Source organism: Enoplosus armatus, chromosome 20, assembly GCF_043641665.1.
Source record: "Enoplosus armatus isolate fEnoArm2 chromosome 20, fEnoArm2.hap1, whole genome shotgun sequence".
NCBI classification, from domain to species: Eukaryota; Metazoa; Chordata; class Actinopteri; order Centrarchiformes; family Enoplosidae; genus Enoplosus; species Enoplosus armatus.
The window spans coordinates 18,880,245-18,899,701 of record NC_092199.1 but is presented as its reverse complement, the minus strand read 5'-3'; the positions used below and the strand labels follow the sequence as shown (position 1 = coordinate 18,899,701).

Sequence of the window (19,457 nt, the reverse complement as noted above, 5' to 3'; positions counted from 1 at the left end):
CATTCATATAAACAGACACACATACACATAAAACAAAAAGTCAAAGAACAGAGGAGACAATAGCAGACGACATATAGGAAAGGGATATACGGACAAGAAGATGGAGAGTGAAGAAGTGTTAAAAAGACGTGGTGCTAATGTGAGGAAATCCTCAGTGTTTTCTTTCAGTCTGTGAAAGGTGTATATTCATAATACACCATTCTTACCTAACACACACACACACACACACACACACACACACACACACACACTCTTGGATGAGCAGTGGGCAGCCACAGCACTTGGTGGTGGACTGAAAGGGACTGGTTTTTAAACTGCAGCATTTTACAGTCAGGGCTGGATTTAGGCTCTTTTCTGTTTTCTTGGTTTGGTGTAAAGAAAACGTGTCGGCTGCTGCTTGCCATTGCAGGCTCTGCGCGGATTACAAATGCTATGAAGAAGTTGAAGGGCCGCTCTGACTGCGCTAAAATGCTGCTTCGAACCATGGAATGCGAAAGGAAAAGAGGGTCAGAGAAAGGAAGATGAGACACTAACACAGTAACGTCAACAGAAACGTGAACGGAATACATCCATACAATATGACAACAAACTGAACTGGGCTGAGGGAGGAAAATCTGTAGGTTTGAAACAAGACTGAAAGTGCAGGTTTCTTTTTCTTTAGCGAAAGTGCAACATTTTCTCATCTATGGATCAGTCCCGCCAGGATGTCAGAGCTTTTAACCCTGGCCCAAAACGTCTGAGTTTGGGCTGAATTTTGTTGATGTCCACTCGTGCAATGCAAAACAAAAATGGACAGCTGCCGAAGAATGTCAGACCTCAACTGTTATTATGCGTTGCTTTGTAGGAACAGGTTCAAAGTTAGCGACAATCAGAATACATAGTAACTGCTGGAATGACTAAAAATGACGCAAGCGTTTATTACGGTGGCACGGAACCACCACCCCCATCTTGTGGTCCACAGGCTCCGTCCCAGACCCCCACACAATGTCCAAGAGGTGTGTCAAATAAGAAAGCCCACCACTAACTAAAGCCATCTGTCGCTGAGCATTCCTGTAATTGTCAGCAGCTTCCCGGTTTTGAATTAGCATTGTACATGTAAAGCAAGCATGGGGTCATTCGCAAGACTCCATCAGATATTTGGGAGGATGGGAGAAAACTCCTAGCTCACATAAATAACGTGAGGATCGGTTGAATTGGTGTTCATCCGTGTGATGGCGGGTCTTACAGTAAATTCCTGGATGGGATGACATACGGAGTGGGTAAATCTTAAGATTCACTCTCTTTAACAACCTGTTCTACAGTGGCAACAAAAGTCACTATTGAATATTTTTGGGGGATATGATCATTTGTGTTAAATCACTGGATGTCACAACAACAACAACATATATGAAAATACTATTTAGTAATTGTGTAAAGGCACTTTCAGGCTTATTCCCAACACAATGATACACCAGATGAGGGGAACACATTTTTCACAGTTGAAATAAATTAGACCATATTAACGTTTCATTCACGATCTTTTAACAAATAAGTCTCCGTCTAAAGATTAGGATTATGAAAAAAGGGACAAGCTAAATATGTGGTGTACAGTAAATGCACATCAAATTTCCTCTAGTCCATCAAAAACTCTAAGGTTGTAACACACAGTATTAATGCATGACTACGACTACAACCAAATAATGAATTTAAAATACAGTGTACTGGGGTGAAAATAAGTCAAAACATAAAATCATATAAAAAAAAAAGCAAGTTATTCAAATTAAGTTTTTTCACATAAGCAAAACAGTAATGAAGGACAAGTACACTGACTACAGACCACAGCTCAGCCAATAAACAGAGAAAAGGGAGGGAGGAAGGAAGGAGAAAAGGATCAGAGGATCACCCCCCGCCTCTCAGAGCAGCATGGCCAGAATTAAAGCCACTCATTAAAGTCCAAAGTGCGGCGCTTACACAGAGAAAGAAGACAGATTGGCCAAACACGACGGATGAAAAGGCGAGGGATGAGAAATAAAAGGAGGGCTGCAACTACTGGCTCTTTCTGTTTGGATTGTTTTTTTGTTTGTTTTTTTCAGATTAAGTCTATATATTGAATACTAATAAAAACAGTTTTTTTTGTACTAATACTGGATGTCCTCATCTTTCTGTCTTTTCATCTGTCCAAAAGTAAGATCAGACGTACTATAATAACTATAACTAAAACTCACATTCATATTATTTTGCAATACGGTTCAACAGAGCCACAAAAACGGCACCCTCCAGTAATCAACGCCTCTCTGAAACCATTTCAACAAAATCTGAACACTGTAACCTTCATGAAGGGCCTGTTGAATTAGACTGCAGGTGTTAGCTCCAGCTAGGTGCGTCTACTGGCAAATGATGGCGACAACATTTTGACGAGACTATTAATCCTAGTGCAAAATTTGCTTATTTCACATAAACTATTTCTGCAGACAAGAGAGATAACTGATCTTAAGAGTTAAAGCTAAAACTGATTTTATAGCTAGCAGAACAAGCTGTACACGTACACTGGCATGGTATGACATCATACATTTATATGCAAATGCACATTCGAGCAGACACAGAGCAGCATTGGCATTCGTGTGGCGGGGGCGTTTGTCCTATATTTTTCTCTCTGGTTTGGTCTCCACCAACGCTTGCGAAAAATATCTGGCTATGTTCACCAGCTAGTCTCTAACTATGTATACTGTCTGCTGTTTGCTGACGGGCAGGTAGTGCACAGTGGCTTTATCAGAGCCGCCTGCTGCTGCTGCTGCTGCTGCTGGAAATGTTGACGACAACGCTAAGATGGAGCCAAAACAGTAGAATTGTGGACTGTAAAACCAAAACGATGAGCTGAAAGACACTAAAATGTTCTGTAGAGCTGATAGGAAGTGTAGGGTTAGTGAACTTTCATGTGGATTTGTCACTTTCACATTAGAAATATTCATTTGATCCATTTGTACTGCAAAAATATTGGTGCGTGCAGCTTTAAAGGAGGCTTAATCTACCAGTTTCTGTTTGGTATTTTTTGTATTCATTGCAGCCCTAAGAGAGTGAGTCAGAAAGAAAACAAAACAGAGATAGTGGCTGAGAAGACAGAGGGGATTGTACACTTCACGACAGATAACAACCAGCACAATAACCACCTCCATTACTGGGACAAAACAACCAGCTGACTACAGGTTGACTGAGAGGGTGGGGGTGTAGGATGAGGGTGGAGGAAGGTAAATAGTGATATTAGTAATATTTAGAATGTGCCAGATACTGTACAAATCCTGAGAGGGAGGCGTACATGGGTTCTGCTTTAGACGGCAGGTTGTAACACTACAGCTACACTTCTAGCCTGCTGCTTCTGCCTGATCACGTCTGGATTTTTAACATCTATATGGTATATACCAAAACAAGTTGTCATAATATCATCATGGCTTTGCTCATTGTGCAAGACACGTTTTTACGTAAAAAAAAATTCAGGAGGTGAACTAAGTCATAAAAAGGCAGACTCTAAAACCAAGCAGAGGGAACGAGTTGTAATTGGCCGAACAAAACAGAAAACGATTAGAATAGGTGAGAGTAAGGCAGAAAAGTGGCTACAAGCACGGAGCAGGTAAGGACGAGGTTTGAAGGTCTACACTCAGGACCTGGACAGAACTGATACACAAATAACCAACTGTGGTGAAAGAGAGAGAGAGAGAGAGAGCGAGAGAGAGAGAGAGAGACCAACCAACACACAAGAAAATGGCAGGAGGCATAATTACCACGCTCATGAGTGATGACTGAGGAAGGGAAGAAAGTGCGGTAAACCAAAATGAGAAAAGGAAAACAGGGGGAAGAAAGAAAGAGAGAAAGAAAGTAAGAAACAAAGAAAACGATTACATATAGGGAAAAGAGCTTTGAAAAATTCCGAATTCAGTTGTTTGGTCAGCATAGAACAAAAATAACGTGTCGGCAGAAAACCTGTTCAGCTCAGTGAAACTCAATAAGTTGTTGTTTAAAAAGGAAATTGGAAAAAAAAAACAATTTGGACCTGTTTTGTTAACAGTATATATAATAATAATAATAATAATAATAATTTAAAAAGCAGGTTTTACAGGTTTACTTTGTATTTACAAGATAATGATGAGGAAATTATGAGTAAAAACAACATTATCAGCTGCAGTGAGTGCCACGACTTTATGCTATAATAGGTGCAGGAGTGATTAATACAAAGTCAGTTTCAGTAATTACTGGTTTGGGAAGGGTGCACGTACAGGTATGGACAAAAATAACACCACCTGTTTTATGATATCATTCAATTCAGTATAAAACAGCATATTATTATAATATGTATTTACTTGATATTTAATCTGATCTAATTTGATCTACTAAGTCAAATTACCGTACTAATGACATAGTGACAGTAATTATCTATAACAGGGGTTTTCAAAGTGGAAAGTGGAACACAGTGTTGTCCGTAGCGACTACTAAGAACCAGAAATCAAATACTGATTTCAAAACTTCCAACTAGGTACAGAAGGGTCACAGAAACTGAACAATATAAAGACTGCCAATTCAACATTTCTAAGTCATCATTTCAAGTATACTTTTGTAAAAAAAAAAAAAAAAAAAAGAAAAACGTGTAAAATATTGAGTGAGGTGAAATGAAATGTCATATGATGGTATACTGTGACAAAATAAGTATTTTTGAACCAGAAATTACTTAAAAAACAAACTTGTAAATCCAAGGTAATCGCTGCACCTATTGTAACATGATAATAAGTTACGCACCTAAGTAATTACCTATTATTTTCCAGTTATTACTGTATTTTAAAATCTAGTGCTACGGAAGAGCAAAACAAAGAAAGGAGAATGCCCTCACCCTACATGAAGGTCACCGATTTGAATTTTGAAAAAGTATCAATGCGCAATCTAAAGGATGATCGTGAACTTTTGCAACAAGTGTATACACACAGAAGATGTACCAGGCAAATCATAAGCACAGACGCGTGTGCACTCGTAAATCATACTCGATAACGCATGTGAACGATAGGCAGTATTCAAATGAACCAAAACGCTCAACCAAAGTGATGACGGGATAAATGAGGCAAAGCAAGATAACGAATAATGAGTTGATGGGGATTAAAAAGAACCTTCATGTATCAAAAAAAAAACAAAAAAAAAACAAACAAGATGTGACACCAAAGAGTAAAACCTCTACTTAAGAGATCCCTTTCTACAAGCGTCAGCGCTGGAGACTACTCCAACACATGCTCATTCGAATGCTTTCAATCTTTTCATGGGAAACTTTGATACTCTGATATGGAGGCAAAAATGCAGTTTCAAGCAGTGCCCTCTGGATGTCATGATTTTGATTGTACCACCTTTAGATTAATTCAAGTGACGTTTTAAGAATTTCTATCTACACCTGGTGAAGAAAAGGCATTTTAATATCAACAGAAAAAGACATATTCATTGAACTTTTCTTTGCATTCAGAACTATCAATGAATGGGGTGTAAACACAGTGAAGCTTACCGGATCCTTCCTCTGTCACCATGCCCAGTCCTTCTGCTTTGTTCTGCCTCTCAAACGCATTTAGATCCAAAACACTGAAACAAAGACAAAATGTGTCTTGTGAACCTCAGTTATTTCTCTGCCCCCGTCACTGGCCTTCCTCCCTCTTGCAACCTTGGCCAGTGGCTAAGCGCTGTTCTAAGATTAAGATTAAGATTGAGATTAAGATAGACTTTTATTAATCCCACAGCGGGGGAAATTTGCAAGTCACAGCAGCAAAGACAGAAAGGTGCAGAAACACACAGCAGACAAGCACTGTGTCAATAATAATCAAAAGTATTTTTAAAAAAAAAGAAAAACAATATACAAATAATAAATACAGATATAAAAAATATGGGGGACAAAAATAAATGTATACACGGAAAATATAAAGTATGTGCAGTTAAACAGTCTTCTGCTAATTACTGTACGTAAACACCTGAATTGAAATTGGTGTTGGTATGTGTACATTAGAAAAAATGATCATACCGAGCTCAGGGACGAATCCAAAGATAAGGCTCAAGAATTGTCCCCTTTAAGGGACGTGGATGTTCTGTGCCTTTCTCCGCATTGTGCGAAACACACAGCATTCTAACAGCTTGATGGAACACCATCAACAAACAAAAGGCCGAAATTTGAGAAATGAAACTGCGCCTCCCCCCAGCTGTGAATGGATCTGTTATTAGTCTTTGTCTTACTTCTACTTGTGGATAACCGTGCTCTAAGTTTTGGAACAAAAGTTCCCATATTGCATTGGTGGAAAACAGCGAGTTACGCTGTGAGTAGCCTCCGCACGTTGGAGAAAAGTTTGGCTCAACCCGTTATCATTCTGGTAGAGAGGAAAAAAAACGTTCTGATTTCTAAGCTGATTTATGGACGTTTACTTGTGATATCCTTGAAAAGTGTTAAGTCACGCTGAATCTAGAAGTATGCGTATCATGACACTGTGCGTTTAAAAGCCTGTCCAAACCACAAACAGATAGAACCCATTACCCAGCTGTGGTATGAAGACACTGTCAGGAAATTTGTTGCAGCGGACGAGACTTGGTAGAGTTACCTGCATGACTGCATCAGACCAGCCAGACTCTGAAAAAACCCAACATCTTTCTTGTCTTTCAGATAATCCAACATTTTCTGTTAAAGAGACAGACAGAGAGAGAGAGAGAGAGAGAGAGGACAGTGAGTCAGCGAGACAGTGTCAACAGACGCAAAATAGTATGGGCGTCATAAAAGTAGATTCTATGGCAGAATTTGGATGGCATTCAAACGTACAGGTGTGCCTAATAAAGCCTTTCAAATACAACGCAAACAGCAACAGTATTAGAATCCTAATAAATCATGGCCATCTAAAATGAAACAGAAGCCACTGAACACTAAAATACCTGCTGTACAGTCGAGTTTCCTCCATTGAGAATAGCTATACCCAGCTTCAGGGTTGAGGCCACCATGGGACCCATCTCACCTGGTGAAAAGGAAAGCGCACACAGAGAAAAACCACTGGACGTTCGTCCTTCATCTACCACAGCGCAGGGTAATCCCAACGAAGACTCAACGCATGTTTACGTTCTCATGCAGAGAGGAATGTACTGGCGCTACAGCACAGTAGTTCTGGTGGGTATGAGGTGCAGTAAGTGAATACCTACCTTTGCTAGCGCTGATGGTTTGAAGCACCATCTCGGCAGCTCCGCGGTCATGCAGCCGAGCCTGCTGGTACAGAAGCTTCTGCTTCTCCATCTCCTTCTCCTGTTCGCGGGAAACACACAGCACATGGACAGGAAGCCGCACAGCAGTTTAATAGCCAGGACCATCACGGGGACGGACTGACAGACAGACGGACGGACGGACGGACGGACAGACAAGAGCGACTGACCACCTACTTCAAAACTCTTCACTTCCTCTCCATCCTCATCCTCTTCATCGTGGCAGCTCTGAGGGAGCGAAGAATGAATTACATGAGGGACAGCAGAGGGGTATGTTGCAAAAGGAACAATTAACATTGACATCATCATCATCATCATCATCATCCTGTTATGAGCTAACTAATAATATAATAACTTCTAAGCAATGGATAAAGGTTGTTGTACTGATATTCAGTAGCTGGTACCTTAGCCATGATGTCAGCATAGGCCATGTAGAGATTATCCTCATCCAGTTTGCTGTAACAGGAAGTGCACACATTAGAGCGGACAGATACGCGTGACATCTAGCAAGTCCGACAGATCCAGATTTTTTTTTTGACTACATGTATAAATGAGCAGTTGTCAAATTTGCTAGAACCCGGTATCTTACACAGATCCACGAGAACTCACCACTTCTCTGTGAGGGCTGTTCTGCTGAACAGCTGAATGAGCTGATGCAGTGGATCAATGTGTTTCACCCCCTCCTCTTCCTCAGATGGCTCCTGTTCACCTGGTTTCTGGGAAAATCACAGAGCAATAGCCTTTAGAACTACTTTTCCTCAAAAGTAGAAGAAAAAAAAAAAAAAAAAAAACGAACTCTACTTGTGTTACATTATATTGAAGTGAACTTACAGCGAGATCCTCTATGAGTTTGTCTTCAAAGTAATGTTCCTCTGCCTCGATCCAGGACTTCTCATAGCCCTGCAGGAACAAGTTCACAGCCCGGTGCCTAGTTTGGGAGAGATACGTTAGGAATCAAAACTTAAAATAATATCTTTTTATAGACTTATTTACAAGATACACCACATGTACGTACGTTTGTATGTGTGTGTGTGTGTGTGTGTACGTGCATAACTTACCTGGGCAAGTTATAGAGCGGTGCCATCCTGAAGCAAGCAACCACTGCTCTCTTCCTCTGTTTCGACAGCAGTTTGTGCCACACAGCCTTCTTACTGCGCTGAGGATGTTCAACCTGAAAACACACACACAAACTGAACCACTCAGTATGGAAGACTTTCAGTTGCTGATGCAGCTCCCTGCCTGGAGGCCACATTTGTAAGGGCCATTTGTAAAGAACAGACATTGCTTATTTGGGCAACTTTAGCACTGGACAACCACATCGGCGCTTCTAGCACATCAACCCAGATATGACCGTACCGCACTGCAGATATCACATGTGATAGTTCACATTGCCTGTACTCTATTCACACACCTGGTCTAGGTGGAAGAGGACATGAGCAATGTCCAGGACTCTCTCCACAGTCTTCTCTGGGTCGGAGGTATCCTCATAGTGATTCGGGAGGTCTCTGTACAGAGCCATCTGCCAGCGAATAGCTGGGTCCTCCAGCTGTAGAAAACACACACACACACACACACACATATATAGTCACAAACAAACAGAGGACATGCATTACAATGTGTGACACTCAGAATAGATTGTGAACCACATGTTTGACAGTCCGAAACAACAACCTTAATTTCTCTGTAGTTGAAATAGAAAGCATGATCCCAAATATACTTGTAGTATGTTACAAGCCATCCTCACCTTTCCTTGCAAATGGAGGTTGTTCCGAATGACCTCTCGAACTTCATCCTCTGTATCTTTCTGTTGACACAAGAAATGCACAGTGGAGACAAAGGTAACCATCACACGACAGGTCTTGAATGACATTTAAAACAATTGTAATGGTACCATAAACAAAAACTATGTATGCAGTAATTTGGCTGCCATTTCAATCATCACAAGGCGAAGGTATCTATAGCACAAATCACACATGAGGCAGTTTCAAAAGGAACTGGAACAAACTTGTGTGAACGTGTATTCAAATCTGGATTCAATACTGGTGTTAAACACACATCATTGCATGCGTCAGATTTGGGGCACACCGTAAACCTTCTGGTAATGTGAATCAAGCTTCAAGCAAGAAGTCTGGCCGTTTCATATTGTACAAGCAGGCCAGTAAAATATTTTGGAGCAAAGCCATTAAGAGATTTATACACAAGTAGCATAAGTGTGATTTCTATTCTGTTCTATACAAACTGGAAGTCCAGTCAAGTCTGGAGACCTGGTGAGATGTGTTCTACTGTCTTTGTCAGGAAGAGCCGCAGCACTCTGAACAAGCCGCAGCTTCGTTTTTTTTTTCCTGACAGCAGCTTGATGTAAACAGATTCCACGTTCAAGTATAGTTCAGGGTCTGTGACTGCTCCCGGACTCCTGACTTGATTTGAGGTTTTAAATGACAGAGAGGTAAGATGAGCAGCAATCTTTTGCCAATGCTGTGGCACTATTTTGTTTGCACTGCGCTCTGACGTGGCACTTTTTCAACATGTGTGTGTCCCTGCTGTCTTTAGATGTCTGCAGGGATTTAATGACCTGAAGGAGAAATGTTCCATACAGTGTGAGGAAGCTGTGGACAGCTGCTTCAGGGAGAACCAGTAAGTCATTTACAAAAATCCTTTTCAGAACCAGTTTGGCGAAGATCATTTAACGCTTCAAATTACAGCTGTCTCTCTTAAAACTCTCTACATTTTACCCTGAATCCCAAGCTGGCCTGACACACATGTTCTGCTCATGCCTTAAATTCTGATCCTCCTTTGTGAGATGATTTGGGATGGAGAGGTCCTACCTGGCGCAAGGATGGCTATTCTTGGTTCACGGCGGTAACACAACCTTTGAAACGAGCCACAACTTAATGTCATGGGCGCCTCTGGTACTTTAACAAATCGCATTACGCCTCTGCTGCAGAGCTGAGAGCGGAGAGTAAGTAGTCTTCAGTGTTTGACAAACATTAGCAAAATACATCAAGAACTGCACTGATAGCACAGACAGGGCACATCCTCATTAGATGGGCTACTTTGGAATACATCGGAAAAAACACCAGTGGCAGCAACTTGACGACTGCGCAGTAAGCATTAAAAAGTCCACTGAAAGCGCTGCATTTTCCATTTGCACCACACAGACATTTATGGGCTTAATCACTGAACACATGAATAAATTATCTTTATTTACATTGCGCTTCTTACAGAAGAGCCACCTCAAAGACGCATTGCAAACACACACACACTTAAACGAGCAATGTTGTCAAAGTAACAGGCCTCAGCCTCACGCAGTAAACTTCGCATCTTCTAACCAATCATGCGAACTAACGTCAGATGCCCTAAATCATGTTATTCAAATTCAAGTGGGAGACATTCGATATCGTCTAAGAAAGTGTATAAAATGATCAAGTCAAGATGTTTATATAGCCCCTTTTCATATGGGTGCCTCACACCATATCAGAAAATGGAGCAACTTTTCATAATCTACTAGATCGTTTTATTCCTACCTGGGTGAAGCGGTTCTTAGCAAGTGCAATGAGCTCTTGTTCTCCGGGGGCACAGATGTTGAGTCCAACAGGCAGCAGGCGCTTCAGAGTGGCAACGATAAGACTGGTCTGCATAGAGTATCGATCTCCCTTCCTCTTCATCTTCTTCCTCTCCTGGTCTGAAACTATTCCCTGAGGCAGGTCAAACATCGGAAGACGGGAAATGCACACAGGGGTCAATTACATTATGGTTCTTCCTCGTGTTTAAATGTGAATTGACACAGTAAACGTACAAAAGGCCATGCTCTGTCTCGGCCACGCACCCAGCCCTGAGTGCAGGGGGAGGGGGGGGGGCACACACCTTCTGCACTCAATTAGCTCTGATTGATTCAATTCAATTCAAATTTTATTTATGTAGCGCCAAATCACAACAAAAGTCATCTCGTGACATTTTACAAGTAGAGCAGGTCTAGACCGACTCTTTATGATGTTATTACAGAGACCCAACAGTTCCCACCATGAGCAAGACCTTTGGAGACAGTGGTGAGGAACAACTTCCTTTTAAGAGGCAGAAACCTCGAGCAGAACCAGACTCTAGGTGTGGGGGGGTCATCTGCTTTGACCAGTTGGGTTGGAGAGAACCGCTGGTCCTATAAACTGCAGTCCACGAGTGAATTTCCTGATTAGCATGCATGAAGAAGAAGTCTGTGTCTGCGTGCTGTCTGTTTGTCTGGACTGCAGGGACCTTTACTATTGATTAATATATATCTACATTTAAACATGATTAGCACATTAGCAATTACACATTAGCTTAATTAATTCCCTCATCAAATCATCTTGCTATTGCCTTCATTAAACCTCCACCCCCCTATACCCGCAAACCTCAGCCTCAGCGTCTCTGTCTGCATCCCCACCGGGCACCTGACCATGACCGCCAGCCTGAATCACATCCTGATCCTATCCAGTTACACATTCACCGGAGGTCCCCCGACGTGAGTCCATACCTTTGACATCTTACACTTGGTGTCGGTGATGAGGAAAGACATGTTGTTGATTTCATTCTGGACCACAAAATTCTGCTCTTCTCTCTTAAAGTTCTGCAGAGAGATGACAACATGACACCGTTCACCACTCCGGTCACACTGCTATGCTGTCTGATGCTGCATTGGTTTAAGACTCACGGGTTGAACACAAGGTGAGATTTGTAAATATGTTATGATGATTCAGTGTCAAGTTAAAAAGACCATGGCCATGCTATACACAAGTGTAACTTTTCGTATTTTCAATGAGTGGGGTTCAGAGCTGCTAGCATGGCTATATACTCTTAGTACTGTTAAAATATATTGGATACAATGGTTCAAATTGAGATTTGAGGTAATGTTTTCCTGCGACCAGGGACAACATATGATCTACAGTTCCACATTTGTCCAATAGGTCCATGGAGCTGCAGACTGGACTGGTGATTCTCAGTGGGATCAGCAGCACAACCAGTCCTTTGGAGGCAGCCACTTGATTCAGTAATAATGATCAAAAATACCAATAAGAACCTGATAAAAAAAAAATAACAATGTGCTCTGTTACACATACCATTAGATCTTCTCTAGTGCTCCCTTGTCTATCTCTCACTGTGACATTTTAAATCAGCAGCATGTTATTGGGTTTCTTTGCATCCTCCTGGTGATTTTCTTACATGAGACTTGGCCCAGAAGATGAAAACCTCGGCCACCATGCGAAACACCTCCTCAGCCTCTGGGTTGGACTCTTTCAGCCATCTGGCCCTGTCAGTGTATAAAGACAGTTTAGTGATACTGGCACTACTTAAAGGTTCCCTGTGGAGTTTTAGACCTCCCGTTTCGTTAATTCATGCTTGTGGGTAACGCAATACACGGTCTTACAGATCCTATCCTATCCGACTGTTGATCAGTAGGATAGAGTGACAACATAAGCAGCAATGCGGCAACAAAGGCAGGATAGAAGAAGAGCGCAAGCTAGTAAACATGGATGTAAACAAAGCTGGTTTTAGGAGATACGAAATGCACTTGACATGTTTGTTAGAGCTCTAGGATACACTCAATGTCTTTTGGTGAGTAATGCTGGGTGTGAACATAAATTTTGTTTGTTTAGAATAAAAATCTAGGGCACCCTTAAGCATAACAGAGCACCCCATGTAGCAGACAATGATTATTGGTGTCGATTCAGTCATTCCTTTCTCTATAATACAGCCAATATGCAGCTTAATGTATGTAATGTGTAATACAGAGTATCTGCAGGACAGGCATACAGGCTTGTATCGCATTATTTTAATTCATCACACTGAATGTGATGCAGTCCATTTTTTGTGGTTTCAGAAAAAAACGCTTAAGTGTTAGCAGAGAAGTGTTGTTATCCAATCAGAGCACTGTACCTGTTGTAGTCAACAAATCGTATGAGGAGAGGGTAGAAGGCATACAAGTCTCTGACCAGTATGGTGAACTGGTCCATGATGAGAAGCTCTGTCTCGGACATCTCACCCCTCCCCTCAGTCTTGCTGTGTTCCTCATCCATCAGCACAACCGCTGCTTTCTGCAGGACACAGTAAAAGATATCGTTCTCTTAAATTGAACACCAAATATAATGTGACCTCAGTGGTATCATAATCATACCTTTAACGCATCGTGACTGTTACAGGACATTATAATCCGGTGTGAAAGCTTATGGAAGCAACAGTTCTCTCAAGAGATAAAAAACTAAATTAGATCAATCTTGAAAAACCAGAGCGAGAAGCTGCAATTAGATAGGATTCGAACCAGTTATCGTGTTTTGTTGGCAGACGAAACAAAACAATTCAAATGTTAGGGTGAAGAAGTCCAAAGTCAAAGCGTATAATACATAATACAATGACGACAAAGACTCACTTTTTTGAGTTTCTCCATCAGGGGCAGGAAGTGGGTCTTCAGTAGCTGGGCTTTGGCTTTGCTGATGATTGGCTGAGAGAAGACTTGAAGCAGGGACAGAGATGGGGTTGAATGATTAAGCGTAGAACAGTGGGTTTTCATTGAGCTTCATTGTGAAGTTTGTTCGCGCATGTGTGTGTGTGCTCTGGAATTATTTTTAAAAACCATTTGACAAACATAGAAACATAGCTTTCTAATCCAATAGGCTCCCCTGGAAGCTTTACTGTTAGTTAAAATACTAAAGTCAAGTCATTAATATTATTGGTGAAGCACATTTCACGGTAGACATATGAGAAGACATAAGAGGGAACAGGTCTCAGCGGCAGAACTTTAACGACGTGTTTACCGGCTAGCCTCTTCATCCAGGCCCCCTCATCAATTCCCAGGTTGTTGTAGATTATCTTGAGAATGTTTCCCAGTAGGGTGTTCATGTGTTCAGAGGTAACAGAGGTGCAGCAGCTGTCAGCTTCATCTGGGTTGCTCTCTGGTCCATGTTCCCACCAGTGAGACATGTAGCTGCACAACATCGGCAAGACCACCTACAGAAAAAGGAAAATACGCACTTAAAACTAAACTAAACTATGATGAGATCACCCATTTCCCCCACCCTGACACACCAAGCTTTGTAGAGCTTCTCATTGACAGTGTGACAATGAACCCACACAGACATATATATAGATATATGAGCACTAATTGGGTTTAACATCTCTAATTCCCAATCAGCAACGTCTAGCTTTCCATTCACCGGAGGACTGGGTGCGCACAGTGTCACTCGGTAACACTACAAAGGGTTAGCTGAGTTTTATTAATCCCCATGGGGGAAGTGTTTTCTGCATTTAACCCATTTAACTATTTAGTAGCAGTGGGCAACCAACAGTGCAGCGCTGAAGGATCATCTCCAGTTCAGAAGCTTTGGTTAAGGGTCAATGGAAAGAGTATTTCTAATACCTAACATGGATGATTTTGGGGATGAGAAGAAGCCAGAACACCCTGAGGAAACACACACACACACACACACACACACATAGATATGGGTACAAGCGAAATATTGTTCTTAGCGATATATCCCACCTCCATGACATGGGGCATCTGAGTGTATCTCATGCCAGACTCTGCCAGCTCCATGATCTCCTCCAGAGACTTCTCTAAGTTTGGAATCAGAGGGCAAACCTCCCCAACCTGCCCTGGAAGACCTAGAGCTAAAAGAGGCGGAAAAGAGAAATGCAACTAAAACACCAAAGATAAATATAAACATGAATTCATGACATAATTTCTATATATTAATACTGTTAAGTTTGTATTCCGCCTGGAAAGTACTTTTTGTTCGTGTATTTCAACACCTGCTGAGTCATCAGCAATTTCTGCACACTCAGTGTTGTGTTTTTCCTTCATTAGAAAGTAAAGGGGGCTAACCCGTGTTTCTTTCATTGGTTCAGTTGTGGTGATGGCAAATGACCAGAGTGTCAAAACTAATAGAAACTGGTAGTCCTGTAAACTAAGCACTCTGTATGTCACTCCGTAAATCGAATCTCACAGTAACATACGAACTGCTGAGTTTTATACAGAGTAAACATAATTCTCAGTGGATACGATTACCACAGGGCTTGTATATCTTCATGTGTGTGAAATGCAAGCAAACAGAACAACTAAACACTGAAATGAAAAGCAAATTCATCAGTACCCGCTCTGTCTTTAGCTCCTTTGCTGCTGTAGATGGAGAAGCTGTTGAACTTGTTGATGTGAGGCTCCAGGAAAGCAACGGGGAAGGCTGCCGAGAAGGCAGCTAAACACTTTCCTAGTGCTGGACGCTGTCTGGAGAGAGGAGGAGAGGAGAGGAGAGGAGGGACAGGAGAGGTTTTGGTTTTCAGAGTTCCTTTATTGAACCATTGCAAGTAGATACTAGAACACAGAAACATGTTTCCCCGAGACCCTCAAACCACCTTGTTAAAAGCTCAACCAATGCCGGCAGCTGAGAACACTGACCAAATAAATCTGCCTCTCAATCCTCCCCCAGCTCTGCGCCTTGTATCTGTTTGTAGCTGTCTGCTTTTCGATGGACAGCTTATACAGGGACCAGCAGCTGCCTTTCGTGGGGAAAACTCTGGACCGAAAAACTCAGTCCACCTCGACTCCCTCATCCCTGCCAAAGAGTGCAGGTTCAGAACCTTAACGCAGATTTGGTAGGCTACCGTTTTCCCTGCAGCCTGAAACTTGTCCCGGTGGAGGGTTGTGAAAGAATTGATGTTGCTGTTCTCTCTCAGGGCTTCCAGAAATGTTGCCATTGCCTTCATCAGAGGGCCCAGTTTGGTGTAGCTAGCCTCTCTTGAGATTGGCTCGCGGGCTGGCAGACTGCAGTGTTCGAGTCTTTATGGAGGTTCCTCAAACAACCACATGCCCGGTGTCTCATTCTGTGGCACATGAGAACTTAAAAAGCCCAGTTGCCCAGTTCTCCTCAGCAACAGATGAGCTGTATCGACCAGATCGAGCCACAGTTGTACGGTGGTCTTTGTGCAGTTCTGAGTTTAAATGAGGCAATTTTGGACTGGGTGTTTATCAGTCCCTGCCCCCCTTCAGCCACAGGCAGGTAGAGAGCCGCTGCCCGGACCCAGTGCTTACCAGACCAGAAAAAGTCCAGGATGGCTCTCTGAACGTCCTCCATCAGGTCTCTTGGTGGCGTCAGAGCAACGAGTCTGTGCCAAAGAATCAAGGCAACCAAGTTATTGGCAACCAGAACTCTTCCCCTATATGCTGAGGTAGCAGCCATTTCTACATTTCCTGTCTTATCCCTCGCTGTACAATGCTTGGCCGATCAGCCCTGCCCCATCTCCACCATTCATTGAGAACCACTGTACAATAGACCAACCCAAGCCAGAAAACCATCGCAAATTCCAAAAGCCCTAAGAGTAGAAAACAAATAAGACTGATCCACCCTGTCAAAAGCTTACTCCTGGATCAAAAAGACAATACCAAAATTAACATGATAAGATCTACGCACATCAATAACATCTCGAATAAATAAAATGTTATCCATGAACATCCTGTCAGGAATGCAATAGGTTTGTATCTGTATGTTCATTTATTTCCAGGATGTCCTTAAGTCTGCTCTGGAAAGCACCTTATAGTCTGTACAAAGGAGAGCAAGGGGCGTCCAGTTCTTAAATAAGGCCAGGTCACCTTTCTTGGACAGCTCGCTAACAGGAGACAGGAAGAGATCCCGTTGTAAAACACTCCAACAAAACACCATGTACACCAGGTCCAAGGGTATTCCAGAACCGCTTATAAAAGTCAGTGGAGAGACCGTCAATCCCTGGTGCCTGTCCTGATGCCATTTGGTTGACAGCAACTGACAACTATTCCAGAGTCAGCTCACAGTCCAGAGCAGCTGAGCTGAGGAAGCCCTTACAGGAACTCCTCACGGCACTCCATGCTACAGTGTTCTGCCCTAAAAAGGTCAGCATAGAAGTCCATCACAGGGCTCCTCATCTAAACTCTGCCTCCTGGAAGCTCAAGGCAGGGCATCCGCTTCCTCTGTGCTACGATCTCTCCAGATTGAAAAAGAAAGAGCGTGGGGGATCCATATCCTTTAGCTGAAGGGAGTGAGACCTGACAAGAGCCCGAGTGTAGGTCCCCCAGCCGCCGCCTCGCCGTGAGCATTGGTGGGGTGAGCCGCCACCATCTGTTCATGCGGACACACAAAGCGCTTGTGTCCCACATCTCCGCATTTGCACAAAGACACCTCCAGTGTTTGCGCGAGTCCAGGAACGTAAACACCTGCCGCCTCAGAGACCGCACATGCTTCAGTTAGGGATCCTTGCAGCGCAAACTCACTGTTTCAAATCCACTGGCAAATTTACCCTTCTGTATAAATGGTGTTCCGCCGCACCTGCCTGCCTGTAAACTAAGTTCATCAATGGATCACTGAAGTCACTCCGCTGCCTCCTCTGTCAACCCCTCCCATACAACCGTGACACTAATGGCCATGCCATCCTGGCATGTGGACACCAGTGAGAAAATGTTCTCTGTAAATTCAAATGCTCTGCCAGTGCATGTAAACCTAGATACAGATGTGGAACTCGAACTGGTTTCCTGTACTTAAAGACACGTGTACTGTAGGGTTTACTGTACCTCTCTACATAGATGCTTTTGTTGGTTCCGAGAAAGTAGAGGCTGTTGAGGATTCTGTAGCAGGAGACCTGGACATCATCCACTGGAGAAGGGAGACAAACAAAAAAAGCAGTTTAAATGACCAACTATTACGTTTTGCAACAAAATGAAAAATTCTCCAAAATTCTTCTAGAAGGATTTCATTAGGATTAGGATTTCATCTTTGATGCTTCAATCAAACATAATACGAACACTACAGGACAGTACGCACATATGAGATCTTCTCCAAACATGTTCTGTCCGATGTGTTCAAACAGAGAGGAGAGGACGGGCAGCAGGGCGAAGGTAGTGTAGTTGATGATTTGGGTGACGCCCCGCGGCTGCTCTCTGCTGTGGGTGAACTGACCGAGCTTCAGATTCTCCTGCGTCTTTTCCAGATCTTCCGCTGCACTGTCGAAGTACGACCGCAGCGCTGCCTTCACCGACTCCAGCCCGGTCTTCATCACTGTCCTGATACACAGAGAGTTAGGTTTTACATTATCTTTACAAGAGATACTTCTTCCAACTGTATTTTAATACAAGAAAACACACACATTCTACTTTTTTGAATCACTGCTACTCAAAAGAATGCAAACAAATGATACATTCCGGATAATAAAGGAACACAAAGAGAGAAACAGGTAAACTACAGTGCATCACAGGCGACATGTCAGGTTAAGATGCATTCAAAGACTGAGCCCAAAGTCAAAACCAGAATGTCCACAGATGTTGTTTGCTAAAATGACTTATTTATATCTCTTCGATCCCTAAACAAGACACTTTAGTGGTTGATGTACAAAGCCATTTCAAGTCTGATTCATTTCAATGAATTTGAGTGCAAAAAATACAACTAACAGCTCCAATTTTATTCCTCCAGTTTGCCGGGAGACGAGTATGCCATGTACAGTAACTGTAGCAGTGGACCTCAAGTTGAGATTATTTTGTCAGATCAAGTCCGGTGATCTGACAAAACAAAAAACATGACCATTTGCACGAACCCATTTGTGAGAGCATCGTCGAAGTATTAAAATATATGGTTGAGTCGATTCAACTCTCTGCTGTAATGATAATGTAATTTAAAACTTTGAATTAACATGAAGATGAAGCCTTACTGACATGTTTCCTTTAGTTTTTTTGCTGTCATTTTTTCCAGCAATTATGCAGCAAGCAAAACAACACCGCTGACCACCACCTGTCTCACACTGTTGGTTGGATGAATTGCATCATGCAGAGCTGATATGGTTATCAGAATCAGAATCAGAATCAGAAATACTTTATTGATCCCCGGGGGGAAATTGTACAGTACCGGTGCTCCCATTCAAGAGTAGAAAGTAGCATAATTTAGAACTAAAAGTTTGTACAAAATATAAAAATAAGAAATACAAAATACAAAATATACACATTTACAGTATTTAAGTGAAATGAGGTGAAATGAAAAATGAAATGAAAATACAAAATATACACATTTACAGTATTTAAGTGAAATGAGGTAAAAATATATACAATAACAATGTATATGTATGTATGTGTTGCACTAAAGTGTGTGACTATATATGTATTGCACTTAAACATTTGAATAAATAGTGAGGTGGTGTATGAACAGGTGAGGTAGATACAGATACGGATTCCAGTCTCTTCCTGAGTGTCTGAC

General features: G+C 42.2%; 1 protein-coding gene across 1 annotated transcript in view; it reads right to left on the bottom strand.

The window, feature by feature from the left end:
- ryr2a (ryanodine receptor 2a (cardiac)) overlaps positions 1 to 19,457 on the bottom strand; it is a 136,894-nt gene that overhangs the window by 14,945 nt on the left and 102,492 nt on the right. Inside the window, exons 69-90 of the mRNA XM_070927513.1 lie at positions 18,039 to 18,277; positions 17,789 to 17,870; positions 15,345 to 15,475; positions 14,735 to 14,862; positions 14,010 to 14,202; positions 13,625 to 13,707; positions 13,135 to 13,292; positions 12,421 to 12,508; positions 11,735 to 11,827; positions 10,752 to 10,922; positions 8,972 to 9,031; positions 8,639 to 8,773; positions 8,286 to 8,398; positions 8,059 to 8,155; positions 7,837 to 7,943; positions 7,632 to 7,683; positions 7,405 to 7,455; positions 7,171 to 7,270; positions 6,910 to 6,989; positions 6,585 to 6,661; positions 5,510 to 5,583; positions 3,756 to 3,773 (exon numbers count right to left, since the gene is read on the bottom strand). Of these exons, the coding sequence (XP_070783614.1) occupies positions 3,756 to 3,773; positions 5,510 to 5,583; positions 6,585 to 6,661; positions 6,910 to 6,989; positions 7,171 to 7,270; positions 7,405 to 7,455; positions 7,632 to 7,683; positions 7,837 to 7,943; positions 8,059 to 8,155; positions 8,286 to 8,398; positions 8,639 to 8,773; positions 8,972 to 9,031; positions 10,752 to 10,922; positions 11,735 to 11,827; positions 12,421 to 12,508; positions 13,135 to 13,292; positions 13,625 to 13,707; positions 14,010 to 14,202; positions 14,735 to 14,862; positions 15,345 to 15,475; positions 17,789 to 17,870; positions 18,039 to 18,277 (2,330 nt within the window). The remainder of the gene's footprint in view (positions 1 to 3,755; positions 3,774 to 5,509; positions 5,584 to 6,584; positions 6,662 to 6,909; positions 6,990 to 7,170; positions 7,271 to 7,404; positions 7,456 to 7,631; positions 7,684 to 7,836; positions 7,944 to 8,058; positions 8,156 to 8,285; positions 8,399 to 8,638; positions 8,774 to 8,971; positions 9,032 to 10,751; positions 10,923 to 11,734; positions 11,828 to 12,420; positions 12,509 to 13,134; positions 13,293 to 13,624; positions 13,708 to 14,009; positions 14,203 to 14,734; positions 14,863 to 15,344; positions 15,476 to 17,788; positions 17,871 to 18,038; positions 18,278 to 19,457) is intronic.